General features: G+C 36.8%; 1 protein-coding gene across 1 annotated transcript in view; it reads right to left on the reverse strand.

The window, feature by feature from the left end:
* Nucleotides 1–24,157, reverse strand: part of LY75 (lymphocyte antigen 75) — a 102,188-nt gene that overhangs the window by 45,105 nt on the left and 32,926 nt on the right. The window contains exons 14-23 of the mRNA XM_024928001.5: nt 16,740–16,821; nt 12,719–12,787; nt 10,258–10,372; nt 6,797–6,832; nt 6,256–6,431; nt 5,526–5,593; nt 5,170–5,249; nt 4,091–4,230; nt 2,254–2,359; nt 1,868–2,028 (exon numbers count right to left, since the gene is read on the reverse strand). Coding sequence (XP_024783769.2) covers nt 1,868–2,028; nt 2,254–2,359; nt 4,091–4,230; nt 5,170–5,249; nt 5,526–5,593; nt 6,256–6,431; nt 6,797–6,832; nt 10,258–10,372; nt 12,719–12,787; nt 16,740–16,821 — 1,033 coding nt within the window. The remainder of the gene's footprint in view (nt 1–1,867; nt 2,029–2,253; nt 2,360–4,090; nt 4,231–5,169; nt 5,250–5,525; nt 5,594–6,255; nt 6,432–6,796; nt 6,833–10,257; nt 10,373–12,718; nt 12,788–16,739; nt 16,822–24,157) is intronic.

Consider the following 24,157-nt stretch of genomic DNA (forward strand, 5'->3'; position numbering starts at 1 on the left):
ATGGTGTGTATTTATATATGGTGTGTGTGTGTGTATGTGTGTGTATATATATGTATATATATGTATGTATGTATGTATATATATGATGGAGGAATACTACTCAGCCATAAAAAGGAATGAATTAATGGCATTCACAGCAACCTGGATGAGATTGGAGACTATTATTCTAAGTGAAGTAACTCAGTAATGGAAAACCAAACATCGTATGTTCTCACTAATAAGTGGGAGCTAAGCTATGAGGATGCAAAGGCATAAGAATGACACAATGAACTTTGGGGGACTTAGGAGGAAAGGATGGGAAGGGGGTGAGGGATAAAAGACTACAAATTGAGTGCAGTGTATACTGCTCAGGTGATGGGTGCACCAAAATCTCACAAATCACCATTAAAGACTTTACTCGTGTAACCAAACACCACCTGTTCCCCAGCAACCATTAAAATGCTTATCAAGTAGATCTTTTAATGGCTGAAGAAACTACTTATGATATAATACAAACTGAGAAAAGCAGAGTAATAGTATATATACTATGATCTCACTTACATCAAGAAAACAATGTATGGAAAAGCCCTAGAAGAAAAGATGCTCAAGTACTCATTGTAATTCCCTAGTCTAGGGCTCAAATATGATTGAGACTCATTTCGTATATCATGAAATCACTTAAGTGGATTTTGGCAAGTATTTGTGATAATGAAATAGAACAGAATAGGAGAGAGTAGGATTGGACAGTAAAGGATAGGATAAGACAGGAGAATGGAACAAAATAGAAGAGAACGAACATATCAGAGTGAATAAATTATAAGGGTAAGTATTGTTCCTTGAAACTTTTGTTTCAATTAATATTATATCTATATCTATGTACTAGATGGTGATTTAAATGTATTTCTTACTATAGATTATGCTTAAAAGTTTAAACTGTCTTAAGTTTAAGATTAGGGTTGACATTTTTCATTGCTGCATTTACTCTAACTTCCACATCTTCTATAATAACCAAGTAATAATTTGATATTTATGTTGTACATAGTTACTCACGATTGAGAACTTCCCTTGCTACCAACATCAACTTTGAGCAAAGTAACATTATGTCAGGAATATCAGTTGATTACTGTCTAAGACATACTTTTGGAATTAGACTTTTATGTTAATTTCTCAATCTTTGCCCTTTGTGCAAAAGGTAATCTGCATCCAGAAAGTATAGAGAACAGAAGCAGTGGGCGGTAATACTGTGGTGTCAGCATAACTACTGTCAGTATAATGCCTTCTTCCCTTCTCTGACTTCCTTATATTTAGCTCTTGGGGAAAAATGATCACCAGTTACCAATTTTGTACTTTTTGCCTCAGGAGACTGAGGCTGAGAGCCCAAAGTCCCAAAATGTAAAGCAAAACATCTGTATTTGCTTCTATTTACAACTCACTACATGATGGTTTTATATGGTTATGAAATAAGTGCTATGGAATCTGATGCTACTGTGAAAAACCAGTACATCCACCAGAAGGCTGGGGAGGCACCTGTTGTTCTTGCAACAGCTTTACTGAGCTATAATTCATATATGAGACAATTCGCTCATTTAAAGTACATATTCAATAGTTTTTAGTATATTCACAGAGTTACACAACCATCACCCCATAAATCTTAGAACATTTTTGCCATCCCCAAAAGAAACTCCATACTCTTTAGGCACTATTCTCAATCCTTCCATCCCCCGTAGCCTCTAGCAATCACTAACCTACTTACTATCTTAGATGTGCCTATTCTGGACATTTCATACAAATGGAATAATACAGTGGGGTTTTGCTTAGTCCAAAAATGTATGAAAGACTCAAGTATTTCACAGAGGTATGAAGAGTATTGGTTTTTTAAAAAACTTACATTTTCTGGTATTCTCAGCCTCCCACTAACCAATAATGGGTGAAAGTTACTGTACGTCAGCTCTCTGTTATCCGTCCATTTGTTTATCTTTTCATAGGCAGTCCAGCGCAAACCAATCCATAAAGTAGCTTCCATATCCGGAAGCAAGGATGTAATAAAGTCTGTTAGAAAGAGATTTTTAAAAAGCATTTGATTTATTCAAATTAAAGATATATTAAAAATGTCAATGAATATATTTTGTTTATCTAACTATCAACATAGTCTTTTATCTGTTCCATAACAAAAGAAGTTTAATAAGAATTTTTGTATGTTAATTCCCCATAGCCTCCTAAAACTAACCTGGCCCCAGATCAGAATAAAACATGTTTCCCAAATAATTCCAGTACCTTGTTCAATCTGGCTCAACACTGAAGGAAGGGTGCCACCATAGGAGTGACAGGTATCGCTTGCTTGAGAAAATGTGAGAGACACGGGTTTGATCTTTAGAAAACACTGCAAACAAAGACATACGTGAAGCATGAGATTCCAGACACAGGAACGCTCACATAGGAAGTAAAATGCTTCATCTTTTAGAGGGCTGCTAATTTTCGGTCTGTGAGATATGGTAATTTGCAATGTAGTACCATAAGAATTCAAGTTTATGCTCTCATTAATTATTTAATTTTTTAAGAGACAGAGTCTCTCTCTGTTGCACAGGCCGGAGTGCAGTGGTGCAATCATAGCTCACTGTAACCTTGAGCTTCCTAGGCTCAAGCTACCTTCTCAATTGAAACAACTGAAGAGCGGTCTTCAAACTTTCATATATATATATAAATATATATTATATCTTATATATAAGATATATATTGTATATCTTTAAATATATATATTTTATATTATATCTTTAAATATATATTTAAAGATCTCTCATTTATTGAGTGCTTCCTATGTGTTAAGCAGTTTGCGTAGTATTATCTCATTTAATTCTCACAATGGAGACAGAAACTGAGGCACAGGGACATTAAAGAACTTGATCCATAAGTGAAATAGCCACACAATAGTAAGGTCAGTATCTGTACTCTGTTCCACCTAATTTCAAAATCTGTGCCCTTAATCATCATCTCCTTATGTCAAGAAACACTGTTGAAAAATTCATCTCTTTCTTGGCAGGATATTTTAATTCAAATTTATATCAGCTATGCAAATTAACACAGTACTATTACCTTGAGGAATTAAAAAGATTGTCCTAATTTTAAAAAGTTAAAACGTACCCCTAGCTTTACTACAGATGCTTTCAGCTGTCAGACACATCTCTTTTTTCCCTTTTTCACATTATGATCACTTTAGTGTAGAGTGGTATGTCCCAAATTGTGTTCCTTGAAATATCTTACAAAAAAAATTTTTTTTCAGCTTTCTTATAGACTGGAGTGGCCAATGAGCCAAGCTACCCAATGTGGACAAACTCATCGGGTAACTTCTAGAAAAGACCCTAGAGAGAACACCCTGAATTTAAGCTCAGAAGCCTTATATTAAGGATGGCAGAGCAAAACCAAAAGAAGCCTGATTTTGAAGACTTCATGGTGTTTCCACACAAACCTGCTTATCTTCAAATGTCTTTAATGTGACAGAATAAATCTTTTCTCATACTGTAGCAACCTCTTTTCAGAAGCCAAATGCATTTCCTAATACATACATATACCAACATGGATTATGCATCTCAAAGAGGCAGATACAGAATGCAGCATTTCTCAAACCTATTTAATCATAAAACCCCCATTTGGAGGCAAGGTCAATGATTAACAGTTTGTAGCATATGTGTAGTCCCCAAAAAGTAGTTTGTGAAATGCTGGTCTAATTTGATTGGCAGATGCTGCTTGGATGCTCTCCTTGAGGGGAAAAAGAAAACACAAGCCAGAAATTAAGTCAGTTTCCTATAAGGCCATAGAGACAGTCCTGATTATTCAATGCATCCCAATCCATCAACAGATCAACTTAAGCAATTTAAGTGTTAGTAGCAACAAAATAGAAATGCTGCACTTTAAAAGACCTGTAGGCATGACCAACTTGAGAGTTAATTCTTGATATCATCCACGGTTTCTGGCAACACAGGGGGCCAGGTGGGATCCTGAAACATGCAGAGTCTATTTCGGTGATGTTGTCACTAATGGGTTGCCATTCTGCCATAGGCTATAAAACCAGCATGGAAGCAATCATTGTTGCATAATGTAGCAATTCTCTTTTTACCTTATTCTGAAAAGGAATCCATTGCTCAGAACATTGCACTTTAGCTGCAGAATCTGGGCTGTATTTCTCTAACGAAGAAACATTATATTTTTCACAGATGAAGGGCAACTTGGTACTACAGTCTGTTGGTTTACCTAAGTCTGAGAAATGAAAAGCCAGGATTACTATGGTGAGAATTTTTCAGTCAGCACATTTTTATTTTGTTTTGTGTGTTTTTTGTTTTTTTGTTTTTTTGTTTTTTTGAGACAGAGTCTCGCTCTGTTGCCCGGGGCTGGAGTGCAGTGGTGCAATGTTGGCTCACTGCATCCTCCACCTCCCAGATTCCAGTGATTCTCATACTTCAGCCTCCCAAGAAGCTGGGATTGCAGGTGCATGCTGCCACACCTGGCTAATTTTTGTATTTTTAGTAGAGACGGGGATTCACCACGTTGGCCAGGCTGGTCTCGAACTCCTTGCCTCAAGTGATTCGCCTGCCTCAGTCTCCCAAAGTGCTGGGATTACAGGCGTGAGCCACCGTGCCCGGCCAAGTCAGCACATTTTAGAAGCAACCCAGTAGTAAAGAAAGGCTCTTGAAATCAATCTTTCCTAAATGCTTAAAATATATTCCCTTTCTTCTGTAGCCATTTCTGTCTTCTAAGATTATTTTTATCAGTAGGTTACAGCATACCAATACTGTCTATGAAATAGCACACATTTTGTGTGACTACCATACCATCCCAGGGTGAAGGCAGGAGGTAGGAAGAGAGTTGAAGGGGCAGTGTAATCAGGGGGAGGTGACTTAAACTATATTTTAGAACTGCTGCCTGCTTATCTTTGAAAATTTGCTTAGACACTTATCAGTTAGGAAAGTGGTAAGTTTATTACTAAGTAACTGCTTTAGGATAAAGGAAGTTAAAATATTCACAGTGAAAAGTACCTTTATTTGCACTGGGAATTTGAGCTATTGTTGTTAATAATAAATCAGAATACGATGAAATTACCAAACATATAATTAAAAGGAAAACAAGATTAAGCTAGAAACTGAACCTGAACTTCACATATTACATAATCAGCATTAAAGGATTTAGAATTAACTTTACCGATAAGCCAAGTCTTGGCAGACATGTACAAGCATTCCTCTCCAAATGTCACAGGAAAGCGGTGCCATGGATATCGTGAGCTAAAAGAAAATGACAGATTTGACAACTCGTAATGTAATTAGGTGTTCCATTTTTTTCTTTTTACTGTAAGTTATTTTATTTCTAAATTTAATGTTAATACCATTACTTATACCCCTTTTTTCTTGATGCTAACATGCAAAAGGGCTTGGTTTCTCTAATTTAGGCAGTTTATGGATTAATATTCAAACTACTTATAAATAGAAATCCATTTAGTAAAAGGAACTGCTTCTTTTAAGTGATAACTTTACAAAGGTAGAATCAATGATGTCACCTACTATGTAAAATGATCATCTATTGGCCACTCGCTAATTCTTATCCACCACTTCTGTCCATCACCAGATATCTGAAAAACAAGCCAAACATCCATCCTTATGTGTGCTGAGCTTTCTTGAGGGTTTTGATTCAAATACATTGTCTTACTATAATCACTAACCACTAAAATTTCCAGACATTCCTTACTTAGATTTCAAAATTATACAAACTAGGACCTTTTGCCAAAGAGTAGTTGAAATTTCTCAGTATATTTACAGATCCTATTGTGGGTTCAGGAAATATGGTAGCTGTAATTATGGGCATATATTAATTAGACTAATACTTTAAGTGGGCATACAGTATCCTATTGCAATTGATTATAAATTTAAAAATACAGAAATTATTTTTCTTCCCAAAAATTATTTTGCAAAGTTACTTATTAGTAGAAACAGAAACTCAAGTTAACTATAAAGTTGACTTTTAGTAAAAAATGTAACTGGAAATTAGAATGATCTATATTATCTACTGATATTTACCTTATAAAGTGACATTTATTATTAATCTTGTATATTTTAAAACATAAGCAATTCTACTTAATTTTTCTAACATGAAACAAATTTGGATGTTGTGAGGCAGATTTTACATTAAAGAAAAATTTAACTTTTGTAGATTTTGGCAAAATTTTTGTAATATTTTTAAATGGAATAAATACAAAAATAAGAAATATATTTAAAATATATTCTTTTAAATTACATTTGCTATTTTGTTTTTGATGGCTTTTAGTCCCACAAAAGATGTTATAGTCGCAAGAAAGCTGTGATTGCTGGCACAGTACAGGACGGCTTCTTCATAGTTTAGGTGAAGATCAGCAACAAACCAATATTCACTTCCTTCAATTATAAGTGGAGGTCCATGAATTCCAGCACGCTCTAAAGAAGAAGAAAAAGATTAGAATTATGACTATGCAAAGCAAACTGTGTCCTCTAAGCATGAGTTAATGTTCAAAACTATAAATAGTAATTCAGATTACTGGCCCTCTCTGGCTGGGGCAGTACTGACTACAAGGAACAAGAGATTCCTGAGCCAGTGACTCTGCCACTCCCCTGCACTCACAGGGAAGGAAAAAGCCACCCTCATCACCTCATCCCATACCAGTCACTCACCTTCCTTGCCTGGAGAAATTTTGTCTCACTTGAAGATGTATAGAGAAGAAGCTGGCACTTAAATAATTAACTAAATGCATTAGTGACAAGGTAAAAGCAGCTTTGGTTAAATTTCAGTTTTCTTAACTCACCTGGATTGTACCAGTCTGGTGTTTTTGGAGTACGGCCTGTATGAGGAAGAAAGCAAGTGGCATTAGTATTCCATGACAGATCAGGGTATACTATAAGTAGGGCCTTTAATGTAGCTCAAAAGGACTTGCAGTATTGTTGAGGCTTGTCCATTTCTGGCCAACCCACTTCACGTTTTGATCACTTTAGTTGTATTTTGTGGGGCCGATGCTAAACCTGCTTCAGGAGCAATCCAAAAGGCAGATACGTTAAATATTAATGAAGTATTTCTAGCAGTCTTTTACCTTGTGTCACAGAGGTCACAAAAGAAGTAAGATAGATAAAATATAGCTAAGAATGAGAAAGTAAAAACAAGTAAATAATGATATTGTATGTGTTACACAGGAGCATAAGAAGTAGGAACCAAAATAACGATCATTGAAAAGGGAAGTTATTCAGGAACCACTTCTCCATCTAATGAAACAAGTTAACTATTCTATAAACTTAGGTTGATAGAGTTCATTGTCTTCCAAGATATCCTTGGAAACAATGTACAATGCTCCAGTGTTGAACCTTTTGAGAAGATGAGACAAAACTGAGAGGAAAATAATTAAAAGTGACTCAGGATTCCCAGATGGAAACGGAGTAAATAATGGCATGCTACACAGAATTCCGGGTTGGAAGCTGGGCGGGTCAGTGTGCAAATGCCCTTATGCATTTTGCTGCCGTGGTATTTCGGATGAGTTGCTTAACCCTCTCTGAGCCCTGATTTTCTCCTCTATGAAAACTAGATGGCTACCTGACTCACAGAGAGTGAAGGTCACATGTGATGCCCTGGAGGAAGTGGCCAGCACAGGACCAGGCACAGGGAAGTTCCCCATGGGAGCCTATTTGCGTTCCTCCCCCTTTTCATTCTGGCCACAGATCACACTGGCTTCAAGTCAAAGACATCATTTGCTTAATCTTAGAAATTACAGAGTAAAATAGCTGGTCTTAATTTTGGTGTGGCATGTGAGCCTCAGGCAGGCATCAGAAGACCTGACTCAGAGGACTGCCTGAATATCCAGCATCTTTAGTCTCTCTCTGAGCCAGTTCTATTCGTATTGGATAATTTCCAACAATAATGTTGCAAGTCAGTTCAAAATGTACATAGTTTCTTGTCTGTAATCTTGTCAAAGACTTCTGATTATTTGTGTGGGGGGGAGGGAAAGCTATGGCTAACCTTTAAATATCTTTAAATTAGTGAGAAAAGTAGGATGCAAGGTGTTTTTTATACAAGATTGCAAACATGTATGTGTGTACAAGGTATCAAGAAATACAATAAAAATTGCTGTGTCTGGGTAATGGCATCATAGGTAATTTTCCTAAAAACACTTTTATGAGCCTTATTTTTGACAGCGTTTTCTCAAAAAATAATATTTAAAAAGTACAAATATCCACTGTGGTTGAGGTAACTTCAAATTTACAGGTTGTCAAAATATCTCTTTTAGGGAAGAGAGGATTAATTAGAACCAAGTAATAAAAAGGCAAGAGCCAGAGAAGAGGCATGGTGATTTAGGATACATAAGAGGAAAACTTCTTTAAGAAAACCAGAAAATACAGATGAATACAAGTTGAGTAAACTTAGGCTGCTCTAATAACCAAGAAAATATCCAACCAGCTGAATGCATCACATCGTAACTCAGAAAGTTAGGTACAGTACGGTCAAAAAAGGGTGAACATAACATTTAAACCCTGGAGCAAGCAATCATTGATTTCTTCAAGTGATTGGGACAGGCTGAGAACAGGAGTTTAGTTTTTTATTTTATTTCTGCATGGGGATAATGGAGGTGGAATTATTTAGATTTGTTCGATTAATTGATTTATATTTTTAAGTGGGTTAATTCCTTTCTCTCTTGTTAAAAAATATATATTAAAAAAATATATATATATACACCTCCACATGCCCTTCATACTATTTCCTGTGGTGGCTAATTTGCCATTTCTAAGGTTGCCCTTGTTTAAACTCTGGGGTCTGCTCCGCTGCTCAAACAGGAGGTGAGGGCAGCAGCTCCCATCGAGGGCACTTTGGTTGGAACAATGACACTGTCTGTGGAATGCTAACAAATGCCAGAGAGTAATGGGAGGCTCACATTAACGCTTCAAAACAGAGACATTGTCTGAATTAATTATATACAAGTTACTTTTCCACTTGTTTAAAGGAGATCCAAACTGGTTTTCCTTTGTCCCTTTTTTGGGTTTAATAAAATAATCAAGAATAACTTAGGCATAATTTATCCTTTAGAAAAACCCATCAACACAACTGTCTTTCCCTTACAACTGGTTTGACAGTTTGCCTTTGTGAAAGAGATTTGCTACTACCTGATGTCACATCTGAAGCTCTTTTAACTATTTTAGGAATAACAATCTTCTAATAGGCAGTTCCATGATGTGAACTTTGGGTTCTTTGAGAACTTGTAGGAGGATATACCTTTAGTTTCAATGATCTGTTTACATTCAGTTCAGAGATTTATTTAAAAACCTTCTATGGGTTTTCTGCTAATTAATTTCATATAGCCAATCTCTGCTTAAAAATAATTCGAGGCTGGGTGCAGTGGCTCATGCCTGTAATTCTAGCACTTTGGGAGGCTGAGGCGGGCCAATCACCTGAGGTCAGGAGTTCGAGACCAGCTTGGCCAACATGGTGAAACCCTGACTCTACTAAAAATACAAAAATTGGCTAGGTGTGGTAGTGGGTGCCTGTAGTCCCAGTTACGCCAGCGGCTGAGGCAGGAGAATCACTTGAACCTGGGAGGCAGAGGCTGCAGTGAGCCAAGATTGTGCTACTGCACTCCAGCCTGGGAGACTGAGCAAGACTGTCTTAAAAAATAATAATAATAATTTGAGAATTAAAGTCTTAACATTTTTCTTAATATTTCATGTTTTCCTGGAAAAAGTAAAGTAAAATGGTATCTACATTTCTCCCCACTCTCCCTTCTGTTATCAAAGGCTATACTATCAATCTAACTGGCTTCTCAAATTTGAATTTATATAAAGTATTAGCAGTTTTATAGTTCATTGAAAATTGCTTCTAAATTTTACAGGGACCTGCCAAATTTTTATTTCTTGACTTCTGCCTTATTCTTCCCAAGATTATCTTTATTTTTTCATTTTGCATCAAAATAAAAACTAAAATGATTCTGCATTTCTCCTTTTGCTTAAAATAATATTTCATCCAAAATCTAATCTCCCTGAATGAGCCTTACATTTTATCTTCTATGCAAATTCTTCCATGATCAAAGAGTAAGATATCACCAAATTTCAATAAGCTAGCCTTCTATTAGAAGCCGGAGTCAGGCAGGGGGTGCTCCACATATTAATTGCATCATCATCATAGGCTTTTAGACATCAGAATTATAGATCAAAATGCTCCCCTAGCTACTTTGAGCTAAGCATTCACAATGTTAACATGAGAAGGTTGTGAAAAGGAATAACTACCACTTACCTTTTGGAATTTGGCACACCCATTCAAGTTTTGTATCACAAGCAAAAGGCCTCAAATAAATAAATTCTCTATCATCATAGAAATGCCAGCCTCTTCGCCATGGCCTATGAAATACCTATAAGAGGAAAAGTATTGCAGAATATTTTGAAGTTGATACATCCCTTATGGAACACTAAACTGAAAGCCCTATGACTTTGATCTCTATTTTAGCTCTAGCACCTAAGATATTTGTTCGATAAATGAACACATGAATTAATGGAATATTTAAACAGTAATACCCTGAGCAAGAGCCTTCAAAGGGGCTAACAAAGGAAATATGTTGTAAAGTCATGTTTATGTCCAAAATGCAAATTTTCTCCCCCACACCTGACAATTTTTGTTAGAATATTTATTTCAGAGGTATCCAAGCACCAAGCTGTGATCAAATTAGATCAGAAAGCGACATAGAAGTCCAGCCTCAGCGGCTCAGGCTCCTTCTCTGGTGTTACCATGCCATTTCTAGGATTTTGCCCTTCTCCACATGGTCCAGGATGGCTCATTACAAATTCCAGTCAGCAAGTAGGATAAAAAGGATAGGGGAAGGCATTACTTGGGAGAGACATCCATCACTTCTTAGACTATTTTCTCTTAAGACCAAGTTTCTGGGGGTTCTGTGGCAGGTGAGGTAAGATTTTCCTTACAGAACACTGCCCTGGCTGGGCTTGTTCCTGATGCAGGTTGCATTAGTATCTCTTTATTTATTTGGTAGATTTTCAAATCTCTGCATACTTGGCAACTCTATTTCCCTAGAACACAGTTTATTGTACCAGTGTTCTCAACACTACTAAAAATTCCATAAGCTTCTCTGAAGTTTTCACCTTTTCTTGTGTTACATTGGGAATTCTATAAAAATGACATGTACTACACAGTTTATTACTAGAAGAGTTACTTTGAAAACAGTGCTTTCCTGTGGTTTTGTCAGTTCTTATATCCCTCAGCCTTCCTGTAACATTTCTGGTCATCCACCTTGTTGAATCTTTTTCTTGGACTACAAATCAAAGATATTAACTGATGTCTCCTCCATCTTCATCTCTTCTCACTCTATATATTGGTAGTTCCTCCAAATCCACTTCTTGGCCCTTTTTTAAAAAATATACATTTTCCTTTCAACTCAAGACTCTTGATCTCAACTTACCATAGCATACATCTTATAGCTAGCTTGGATTCAAAATATCTGAACTAAAACATACAATTTTCTCATAAATCAATACCCTTTCTATTTCTATAAATGCCTAGTCATATAGCATAGTGGTTAAGAGTACCAGACCCAGACACACATGGGTGTAAATTTCAGTTCTTTCAGTTTAAATTTACTCCATGTAAGCTGGGGTAAATTACTCACAGCTCAGATTTCCATGTGAGATGAATACAGTAACAGTGCCTACCTCACAAGATTGCTTATGTGCTATGTGACATATGTGACATGCCTAGTACAGTGGCTGGCTCATAAAGGAGTTAATCAGTGTTAGCTGCTCCATCATCATCATCACCACCACCATGGACCATCACCATCACCATCCTTATTATTCTTTCATAATATTCTTGTTCTTGCATAAAACTTGTATTTCGCATGTCATAGTCTTTACTCAGTGGTGTTGTAATTGCTTGTTTACTTGTCTTTATTTCCTACTAGACTTTAGTTTTGTGAAGACAATAGCTATGCTTTGTACCTTGTCATTGTTCTATCACCCAGTGCCTCACTGACTCCTTGGACTGTTTATGAAATGGATACATGAATGCATTCTGCAAAGGAAGATGCCTCACTGGTCTTCTATGCCTTCCAATCTTACCTGTTGCATTTTGACATCTGTCTCAAGATGAATCTTCCTCATACCCTCCTTAGCTCATGTGACCCTCCCTACTCAGAAACTTTAAAAAATGCCCTGTTGCCTATCAAGAAATGTAGAAATTCCTTAACGTGGCATCAATCTGATTTCCTAATACTGTTATCAAGGACAGCACCAATGAAAACTTCTTGATCTGTATTCTGTTCTCCACTGCCCTCTTCCACTTCCACCTTATTTTATGCCACTTTCTCATACCATCCCCTCATGAAAAAACCTTACCCTATCCCATTTGTAGAAACTCTATCCATCCTTAAAGTCCCAGTTCAAGTCCCACCTCTTCCTGGGAAATGGCCATGGGACTCACTTTCTCCTCTGAATTTCATTAGCCTTCCTCAGCCCCCTCATTTGGAGCTTATTACTGCGTGGTAATGAGAGAGGTTTTCTTGAATATGAATTTTATCCTCTCAAATGAAGTGTAAGTTAGGCTGCTGAGGGCCAGGCCATGGGTGTGCTTATCCCTCACCGCATCTAACATCATGCTTCACATACAAAGACACTCCATGGATCTGTTACTTGACTGCATATGATGATGGATTTATGTTTTAAATATGCAGATTTTCCAGCATTGTACTGACCTTGACAGCAGCACAGTCTCTGATGTCATAATCCTGCTGAAACTCATTTGGCATGATAATAGTAGACACCTGAAAAGACAAGAGAGGCTTGAGAATTTAAGACTGATGTATAAATATTTGCAATTTAGATGTAATTTAGGCAGCCTTAATCACTCAAGTGCATTCATATGCCACAGAAAGAAAACTTTTTCATCTCTTTTTTATATCATGATGCTAAATCATGAGAGGACTTAGCAAATGTCATAATGTCATAAGTTTCCAAACAAAGGAAGCCACAGTTTCAGAAGTGGAGGTTAATGGTGTATTAAGTTCACCGCTGGAGTCATAGAGAATCAGGTTTGCAAAATACTTTTTTCTTTTTTTGCATGTGTTGAAATGCTCATTATTTGATTAACTAATCTCAGATATGCTCCAATTTGAAAATAAACTCAAGGAGTTTTACATTTAGAAAGAATAAAAAAGGAGGTGATGTTGGAGTCACCAATTTTTGGTGACAAAAATTGGAGTAAATATTGAATATCTGAGAATAATTTTGCTCCTATAACTATTACATTAATATATCCTTATAATATAAATGTGGAATAATAGCAAGGATTTTCTAGAGGTTTCTCCAAACAAATAATTTCCTCCAATAAGGATACTTTTGGCCAGGCACAGTGACTCATGCTGGTAATCCCAGCACTTTGGGAGGCCAAAGTTGGCAGATGGCTTGAGCCCAGGAGTTCGAGACCAGCCTGGGCAACATGGTGAAACCCCATCTCTACAAAAAATGCAAAAATTAGCTGGATGTGGTGGCATGTGCCTGTACTTGAGAGGCTGAGACATGAGGATCAATTGAATCCAGGAGGTTGAGGCTGCAGTGAGTCATACCGGCACCACTGTATTCTAGCCTGGGTGACACAGTGAGACTCTGTCATCCCCACCTAGTCCCCCCAGAAAAAGATATTTTATTTTTTGTATAACTCTTCCATATTTAGATAATAAAAAGAAAAGCTTCTTACTATAAAAATGAAAATAAACAGTATAAAGAGAAAGCTTTGAAAACAATCACTTGTGGCCAGATATGGTGGCTCACACCTGTAATTCCAGCACTTTGGGAGGCTAAGATGGGTAGACTGCCTGAGCTCAGGAGTTTGAGACCAGCCTGGGCAACATGGTGAAACCCTATCTCTACAAAAAAATATAAGAATTAGCTGGGCGTGGAAGGGCACGGTAGCTCACACCTGTAATCCCAGCACTTTGGGAGGCTGAGGCGGGTGGATCACAGGGTCAGGAGTTAGAGATCACCCTGGCCAATATGGTGAAACCCCATCTCTACTATAAAATTAGTTGGGCGTGGTGGCACATGCCTGAAGTCCCAGCCACTCAGGAGGCTGAGGCAGGAGAATGGTGTGAACCCGGGAGGCGGAGCTTGCAGTGAGCAGAGATTGCACAACTGCACTCTAGCCTGGGCAACAGAGTGAGACTACGTCTCAAAAAAAAAAAAAAATTAGCCGGGCGTGATGGCATGCACCTGTGGTCTCAGCTACCGGGGAGGCTAGGTGGGAAGATCGCCTGAGCCTGGGAGGTGAAGGTTGTAGTGAGTTGAGATCGCAGCACTGCACTTCACCCTGGGTGGCAGAGTGAGACCCCATTTCAAAAAGAAAAAAATCACTCATACTACCCAAAGATGACTACTATATTTATAGCTTTACTATTTTTTGACTATATATAGAGAGACTATACATATGGGTTTTTAAAAATAAAAAGAAGACTTGTAACTTGTCTTTTCCTTACTGCCTATATGAGACTCTATTTTCATTTCAATAAAGACACATAATTTTAATGGTTGTATGATACGTGAATGTATTTATTTTATTTTTTAAATTGGCAGATAAAAGTATATGCATTTATCATATACAACATGATGTTTTGAAGTATATATACATTGTGGACTGACTAAATTTAGCAAATTAACAAATGCATTATCTCACACAGTTATCATTTCTGTGGTGAGAACACTTAACATCTACTTTTAGCATTTTTCAAGAATATAAAATATTAACTATAACCAACTTGTTGTACAATAGCTCTCTTGAACTTATTCTTCCTATCTAAATGAAATTTTGTATCCTTTGACCAACATCTCCCCAGTCCCCCACCTCATCTGCCCCAGCTCTTGAAACCACCATTCTATTCTTTAGCTCTATGAGATCCTTTTTTTTTTTTTTTTAATTCCACATCTCAGTGATATCACGTGGCATTTGTCTTTCTGTGCCTGGCTTCTTTCACTTAACATAATGTCCTCCAGGGTCACCCATGTTGTCACAAACGGCAGGATTTCCTTCCCTTTTATGGCTGAGTAGTACTCCATTGTGTACATGTACCATACTTGCTTCATCCATTCATCTGTTGATGGACACTTAGGTTGATTTCCTATCTTGGCTACTGTGAATAGTGCTGCAGTCACCCTCCGAGTATCTTAAACATTCTCATTTCACTTCCTCTGAATATATGCCCAGTAGTGGGATTGCTGTTCATGTGGTTAGTTCTATTTTTAATTTTTTGAGGGACCTTCATAGTGTTTTCAATAATGGTTGTACTAATTTACATTCCCACCAACAGTGTGCAAAAGTTCCCTCTTCTCCACATCCTTACCAACATGTATCTTTTGTCTTTTTTATAATAATCATTCTGAGAGGTGGGAGGTGATAACTTACTATGGTTTTAATGTGCATTTCCCTGATGATTAGTGATGTTGAGCATTTTTTCCTATGACTGTTGGCCATCTGTATGTCTTCTTTTGAGAAATGTCTATTCAGTCATTTGGACATTTCAAAATCAGATTGTTTTCTTGCTATTGAGTTGTTTGAGTTCCTTATCTACAGTCATGCATTGCATAATGGCCTTTCAGTCAACCACAGATGGCCTACATGTATGTTCCTGCCTCCATATGCTTGTGTAGATAGTCTTCCTTGGAAGGCCTATCCTTCCTCCTCTTGGCCAGTGTGAATACTGGCATTCAGATCATGGCTAGAAAGAAATGTTAGCCATCCCTTGAAGATGTGTTCCCACGAGATTATATCTTTACTGTACCTTTTCTATGTTATCATTGTGTTACAAATCCCTATAGTGTTCAGTACGGTAACATGTTCAACAGGTTTGTAGTCTAGGAGCAATATAAAGCCTAGATGTGTAGCCTATGTGTGAAGTAGGCTGTACCATCTAGGTTTGTTTAAGTATGTTCTATGATGTTTGCACAAAAACACTGCCTAACTAACAATGCATTTCTCAAAATGTATCCCATTGTTAAGTGATGTACGACTGTATTTTGGATATTAACCTTTAATCAGATGTATAATTTGCAAATATTTTCTCTTATTCTGTAGGTTGTCTCTTCACTCTGTTGATTGTTTCCTTTATTGTGCAGAAGCTTTTTAGTCTGATGTAATCCCATTTGTCTATTTTGGTTTTTGTTGTATGTGTTTTTGAGTTCGTATCCAAAAAAATCATTGTCCAGACCAATGTCATGGAGCTTTCCTCCTGTGTTTTCTCCTAGTAGTTTCATAGTTTGGGGCCTACCATTTAGGGCTTTAATTCATCTGGAGTTGATTTTTGTATATGGTATGAGATAAGGGTTTAATCTCATTTTTCTGCATGTGGAAATCCAGTTTTCCCACTATCATTTATAGAAGAGACTGTCCTTTTCTCATTGTGTGCTCTTGGTATCCTTGTTGAAAACCAGTTGGCTATAAATATATGGATGTATTTTTGGCCTCTCTATTCTGTTCCGTTGGTCTAAGTGTCTGTTTTTATGCCAGTACCATGCTGTTTTGGTTACTATAGCTTTGAGGTGTATTTTCGAGCTCAGGTAGTGTGATGGCCTCCAGCTTTATTCTTTTTGCTCAAGATTTCTTTGGCTATTCAGGGTCTTTTGTGGTTCCATATAAATTTTAGGTGTCAATGTATTATTTAACAATCAACTTGTTATTGAAACAAACAGTGTTTCCATACTACCTAAAACAATAACGTTTTAACTTACTGGTGTACGATCACTCCATTGCCAGGATCCTTGTAAATCTGGGCTCCTTTTATTCAAACCAATCCACAGCCAATGCTGGCCACTATGTAAAAAGCAAGTGTTAAAAATACAGGACAATGCTTGGCAAAAATATTTAGCACTCACATGTCTAAAGTTTATCACTAATTGAAAAGCACAGTTTCAAGCAACATAAAGAAGTCTTTTGAAATGAAACTAAGCCCTTAATGTGGGGTAGTTATAGAAAAAGTACCATACTTTTAAAACTACATATTAAGCTGTTTTCTTCATATGAAAGGCAAAAACCATTCTACTTTGAATTTTAAGAGGAAAAAAATGGAAATTATTCCAAGACTTTTACTGTAGTGCTTGAATATTAAACAATATTTTCAGATACAGTCAAAGGCAACAATGGCATTTCTTTAAAGTGTTTGTCTATAACACTATCAAATATTCTTCTTTAAAATGCAGAACTATTTGGCTAAATTTTTGTTAAACAATATTTGAAACACAGTTGAGTTCCTACTATCCACTAAGTTTAAACAAGCATTTGAGTATTGCCTATGTGCCAAAGAAATATACCAGAAAAATATATTAAGCAATAATTTAAGTGATTATACTTATCACCTATAAGTATTATACTTTTATGTAAAAGGCATTGAGCTAGGTGCAATGATGACACAGAGAAGTATAAGACCTACATCGACCCTCAAATGTGATAAGATATATATGAACAAAAAAGTAAAGACCATTTATGAAAGCTATCAAATGAGTTATATACATTTTAGGTGACACAAAAGTTCAGAGAAAGGAGAGGTCACTGCGGACTGCAGAAAATGAAGAAAGACTTTGTGAGGTTGGTAGGACAAAAGATATTCTTCAAGGGATGGCTAACATTTCTTTCTAGTCATGATCTGAATGCCAGTATTCAGATTGGCCAAGAGGAAGAAGGGTAGGCCTTCCAAGGAAGACTATCTACACAAGCAATATGGAGGCAGGAACATATGTCTAAGTAATCCTTTCCCCTCAAATACATTTATGCTCTGGCCAGGGATAAATATCCAGCATAAGTAGATGTAATATAAGCATAGAAAATTTTCTCTGCCTCTAACTCCATTTGAAAATATTTTCTAAAATTTATTACACTTTTAGGCGACCAATAATATTCCACATAATTTAACCTTTTGTTGGTGCATGGTATGTATGATCAGTACATATGTGTGTATACATATATATAAATGTAATATGCCTGTAAGTGTAATACAGATACATTTTAGAGAAGGGGTAGATTCCAAATCTAAAAACAATGCATACTCTCAAGTTCAGCAGAATATATGGAATATATGGAACATATAGCTACAAGTCTACAGAGAAATATAAGTGCATTTTAATAAAATGTACTAGTGAATCAAAGGCTGAAACAAAGAATTTTAAACTGATTTCTTATTTTTTAATAAATAATTGCTTTTCTTTATTTCTTACCTTTGTTCAACATTCCCTCATATTTTAACAACAATAAGTACTTTTTCATCTTTTCAACCTCAAGGCTTTTGGACTTAATGCAATGGAATATGAATGAGGACTGTCCTGTTTTGGTTTTTAATGTTATATTGTTTTCTTTCATAGAGAAAGATCCACCAATTTGTGGACCTAAGATATATCCAGTGGAGACAATTAAATCCAGTTTAAATTTAGTAGCTACAAGAGGAATTTGCAGTTTATGCCTTCAGCTCATCGGAGCTCTCTTACAGGCTTCCGAGTGTATCATACTGCCCGAGTGCTGGATTTCTAAACCACAGGGTCTAGACAATTGGCACACACAGCACAATTAAAGCCAGATGGCTAAAATAGAGAGGCAGTTAAGTTTTCTTCCTCATATTTACTTGGGGAAATAACTGCATTTCTCCCAAATCTTTGCACATTATATATTTGGGCCTGGGGAATTCGTGTAGAATTTTGTGTTTCCCTAAAGTAGGCATTAGCTATTTTATCTTCTTTACACAATCCACAATACAACCAGGAAGACGATCAAAGATCATTTGTCACCTGCATTGTAGAGGCTCCCACTGGCAGCCTTTTTAGAGGTTCATCCTCAACTTTCTAGGCTCCTCAAGCCCTTACCCAGTCTTCTCTCAGCTAATAGCTCCCCTTCCTTCCACTTAGAAACATCTCTGCTTTCAAGCCCATTTCTGGCTCCTTTGCTGCACCTCAGAGGACAGCTTCCTAGAGAAAAGAGTTTGCTCGATTGTCCAAAATTTCTAATCTCCACTACTTTCTGAAACTGTATTTCAGAAATGTTTCATTTGAACACAGAAATTTACAGATTGAAAAAAGTTTCATTTGAACACAGAAATTTACAGATTTCAGCTTCATTTTAAAGAACTCACTAGCATGTCATAAATACAGAAAATAATAGCGACATGTATGTATTTTTTTTGTGCGGGATCAGAAGTGGAAAATATTTCCTCAATTGTAACTCACTCCTGGTTTGGCCTAGTTTAGCTGTAGGCAGATAAAGGGAAGAAGAAATTGGATATCACATTAATCATTGCACACTTCCAATGTTGATTTTAGAAAATGTGAAGGAAAAAATTGCACCTGATCATAACTGGGGAATCAAGTCAAACTGAGATTCCCTCTCTCTCTTTATAAGTTCCTGGTACTCCAAGCACTAAGTATATGGTTTTAAAACTATTGGGTTAAGAAGAGATAGCATAAAAGGTTAATATGTGTAATTGTGTTAAAATTCCTATTCTCAATCAAATTTCCTGCTGCATTTGGTTGCTAAGGAAAACAGTATCTCAGCCATAAGCCCCAATAAATACTATTTGATGAGGGTGCTTATTCTACAAAGCCTTAGATTTATGTCTAAATCCATTCATGCCACATCACAGGGGGTAGTGTACACAGCAGCAATGGCATTGCAAACAAGGCTTTCTTCTCTAATCCTATGGCTATTTTTGCCCTACAATGGCTTTCCCTGTTGGGCTGCCATTAAGAGTTGCAAAGATCTTAGAGCCTTAATGATTTGGTGCACCATGAATCCTTTTCACTGAAATACAAATAGAGATGTGGAACTTAGATTGTGAGAGGTACAGCAGTAATCTGACTTAACTCCTTGGCATGCAATACACAATTTGGGCAATGGATATCTTGCTAAGAAAGGTCAATTCCTGCAATAAAAAGCCAAGGCATTCAAGGAGTATGCTTTAGAATCATTTTCTAATATAAATGGGTTTGCTTCCTTCTTTCCTTTAAGCCATGGTTACAATTTTGGTTTTAGAATATGTTCTCTAAGCACAGCACAGGCAAACAATTTCTTTATTATGGAGAAGTTATTAAGCAAACAAAGCAGTCTGCTTACCATGGCATTGTGTTAGCTGTTAGGATCAGAGTACAAATAAAATACAGTTCCTATAAGTGAAGGGATTAAGGAGATTTGTTTTTTCTCTGTGCTGTTCTGTTTTCTAAATTCAATGTGCATTACTTTTGTGATTAGAAAAAAATTAAACATAGTACATTCTATGGAAAATAGGTTTTGTAAAAGCTATATGTGTAGAGATGTAAGTAAACGGAAAGGGTTTACACTAAGGGTTTACTATGTTTATAATCAGGAGCTAGGATTTGAGGTGATCGTTTGCTTCATTACCCATTTTTATATTTTCCAAATTTTATATAATGAATTTGTATTAATTTTTTAAAGAAGGGAGTGCTCAACAAGCGTGATTCAAAACAAAGAAACAAATCATAAAAATTTCCTTTCATGTTTTGTTTCCTAGTGTAATTCGTTCTGTATATGGATGCTCTTAATGGTCATTTCTATCACATATGATATTCCAGTGTTTTCTACTTATTGTTTCTCACAAATATCTACAACCTCATTCATTAGTACTTATCCATGGCTCCTCGTTCCAGTTAGAGTTACTAACCGCTTGCTTCGAATCTAGAGCTTATGTCAGCATTTTACTTAAAAATACTTTATCTGGATAGTATGATATTGTGTGTGTCAAGCTTGAAATCTAAGGGCCATTAAGTTGCCCTGCTTGAAACTTACATGTCAGGAAGTATTGGTGGTGTATTTGAAAGGCCATGCCCCACACATATACACCATGGAATACTATGCAGCCATAAAAAAGGATGAGTTCATGTCCTTTGTAGGGACACGGATGAAGCTGGAAACCATCATTCTGAGCAAACTATCGCAAGGACAGAAAACCAAACACCACATGTTCTCACTCACAGGTGGGAATTGAACAATGAGAACACTTGGACACAGGGCGGGGAACATCACACACCGGGATCTGTTGTGGGGCGGAGTGATGGGGGAGGGATAGCATTAGGAGAAATACCTAATGTAAATGACGAGCTAATGGGTGTAGCAAACCAACATGGCACATGTATACATACGTAACAAACCAGCATGTTGTGCACATGTATCCTAGAACTTAAAGTATAATAATAAAAAAAAAAGAAAAAGAAAGGCCATGCTCCAGAGGTGGCCACCATGAGGACTTCCATGATCACCAAAGTCACACTGGAGGCTTTGGTCATGAGCAGAATGAATGTGAGAACTGGGTTAATGTCAGTGAAATCGGAAGCTTGTTCATCAGCATGATGGTAGGATTGGGCTCTCACTGGTGAAATATAAGTTATTTGAGATGCAGGGATTAGCTAAAATATTTAGAGAAACTCTCACACTTCTCAAGAGTGTATTAGAATCTTGCGAGGCCGCAGCCTGTATCTTAGTAGGGCTTGATTCTAAACAACCCCACATCCAGTCATTGGGTCAGGTGATTGTGATGGCCTGATACTCACTACAATGGGAACAGAACGCTGCCACATCTGCTTCAAGTAAATCTGTGCAAGGTGATAGTTAAAACACCAAAAAGGACAGATTGCTGGAATGTTGTCAAGCTTACAAAACACGTTGTATAAAATGTTTTGTGTCTGCTTCAATGAATGTTTGCATAGCAAATGTCTGTATGTGTGGAAAATTTTGGTCTGAATTTTGTATTTGTTATAATCTATTCTCAAGGTTGAGGGAATAGCTAACACTCACCTCACAAAGAACCCAAGAGTTAGTATTTAGTATATACAAATTACCTTGGGTCAGTCTGCAGTGAAATTTTGTATATTAATTTCTAACACTGGACAATGATGTCTAGAATACCTGAGATTCTATGATAGATGCTTAATAAATAAATATTTATGGAACACAGGTATCGTATTTTACATTAGATTCCCAGTACACTGTAGTGAAACTACATTCTCTAATGAGAAAAACACAGCAGAAGCTATATTAGAGCAAATCTGGGCCAGGCACTGTGGCTCACATCTGTGATCCCAGCACCTTGGGAGGCCAAGGAAGGTGAATCGCTTGAGCCCAGGAATCTGAGATTAGCCTGGGCAACATGGAAAAACCCGTTTCTACAAAAAAATACAAACATTAGCTGGGTGTGGTGGCATGTGATTGTAGTCCCAGCTACTTGGGAGGCTGAAGTGGGGGGATTACCTGAGTCTGGGAGGTTGAGGCTGCAGTGAGCTGTAATCACGCCACTGTACCTCAGCTTGAGTGACAAAACAAGACTCTGTCTCAAAAAACAAAACAAAAAGCAAATCTGGAAAATATGGAAATTTTCAAAGAAAACATTTTATTCATTTATTTTTTACAGACAGCATCTCACTCTGTTGCTCAAGCTGGAGTGCAGTGGCACTATCTTGTCTCACTGTATCCTTGAACTCCTGAGCTCAAGTGATCCTCCTGACTCAGCCTCCTGAGTAACTAGGACTACAGGTGTGTGCCACCATGCCCAGCTAATTCTTTTTTTTTTTTTTAAATAGAGATAGGGTCTCCCTATGCTACCCAGGCTGGTCTCGAACTCCTGGTTTCAAGCAATCCTCTCACCTCAGGCCCCCAAAGTGCTGGGATTACAGGCATAAGCCACCACACCCAGCCCATAGAAAAGACTTTAAAAATCACTCAAAATCTTACTTCCTAGAGATATAATAGCCATTACCCTTTTTGCTGTATTTTTGCAGTCTAGTTTTAAATGTAAATAGTATATTTTTTACTCTTTGATAATTTATCTTTTCCTCTGCTTAATATATATAAACATTTACACATTATAGTATTGTTTTTATCTTAATGTGCAGGAGTTGAATTTCAAACCAAGATTAACAATAGTGATGATATAGGGATGCTTACCTTTTTCTGACTTTCAGGGAAATGCACTTAACAATGCTTCATCATTAAGTGTGATATGGCTATTAATTTGAGCTATTCTTCTATTCGAATAAGAATTTACATATTAGTTATATTTACTAAATATAAGTGTATATTTATGTATTAAACCAGGAATGAATAGTGGATTTTACCCGATGCATTTTCAGTACCTATTAAGATGATCACATGACTTGTGGTTATTAACTCAATTGCTATTTGAGTAAATATAAGACAAGCACATAACATAAGCAAGTGAAGTGGGGTCAAGAAGTAATAAATTAGAGACCTGGCAAATTGGAGAGTCAGGCCCCATTTCAGGAGGCCACCAGCTACTCAGCACTAACTTTTATCTGTTGCACAATGAAAATGTTGCTAGTTGCTTTAATTTTTAAAATTAAAAAATTTAAAACATTTTTAAATTTTTAAGGATTTTTATTAGAATTTCACAGTTTTGTAGTATTTTGTGGCCCCTTCCTCCCAGGAAAAGAACATTATAGTCTTAGAGCTGGATAAGTACTAATTGGCAAGCTTTGTTTTAAGTCTCTTTCAAAAGTGGAGAATTGGACTTTATTATTATTGAACAAATTTGCAGACTCGCACTTAATCAAAACTGATAATGGGCTGGGTGTGGTGGCTAATGCCTGTAATCCCAGTACTTTGGGAGGCTGAGGTGGGCAGATCACCTGAGGTCAGAAGTTGGAGACCAGCCTGGCTAACCTCTTCCTCTCTGTGTATATATGTATATATGCAGGTATATGTGAGTGTGTGTAGATATAAATACACACACACACACCTTGTTTTTGTTTTTTGTTTGGTTGTGTTTAATTACTTAAGATCAAACTCCTTCCCTGGCAAACAAGGACATTCCAATTTCATATCCAAATTCCATTTTCTAGCTAATTTGTATGACTCATTTCTCCTTGACCATATCTGTATATTCTGGTCTTAGTTCCTTTGCTTATGTTCTGTTTTTTTTCTGGCTCCTTCTCCTATCTTGCCTTTTGAAATAATACCTACCTTCCAAGAATCAGCCTTCTTTATGACATTTTTCCTGATTATACTCCCAGAAACACTCCCTCCCTCCTCTGAATTCCCAAGGCCCTTCCTTGCCTATGTTCTAGATTTTCTGCCATACATTGCTGTTGGACTTTATTAAACAAAGGGTAGGGAATACATCTCATTCATTTTTAGATTCCTC

This window comes from Pan paniscus, chromosome 13, assembly GCF_029289425.2.
Source record: "Pan paniscus chromosome 13, NHGRI_mPanPan1-v2.0_pri, whole genome shotgun sequence".
Lineage (NCBI taxonomy): Eukaryota > Metazoa > Chordata > Mammalia > Primates > Hominidae > Pan > Pan paniscus.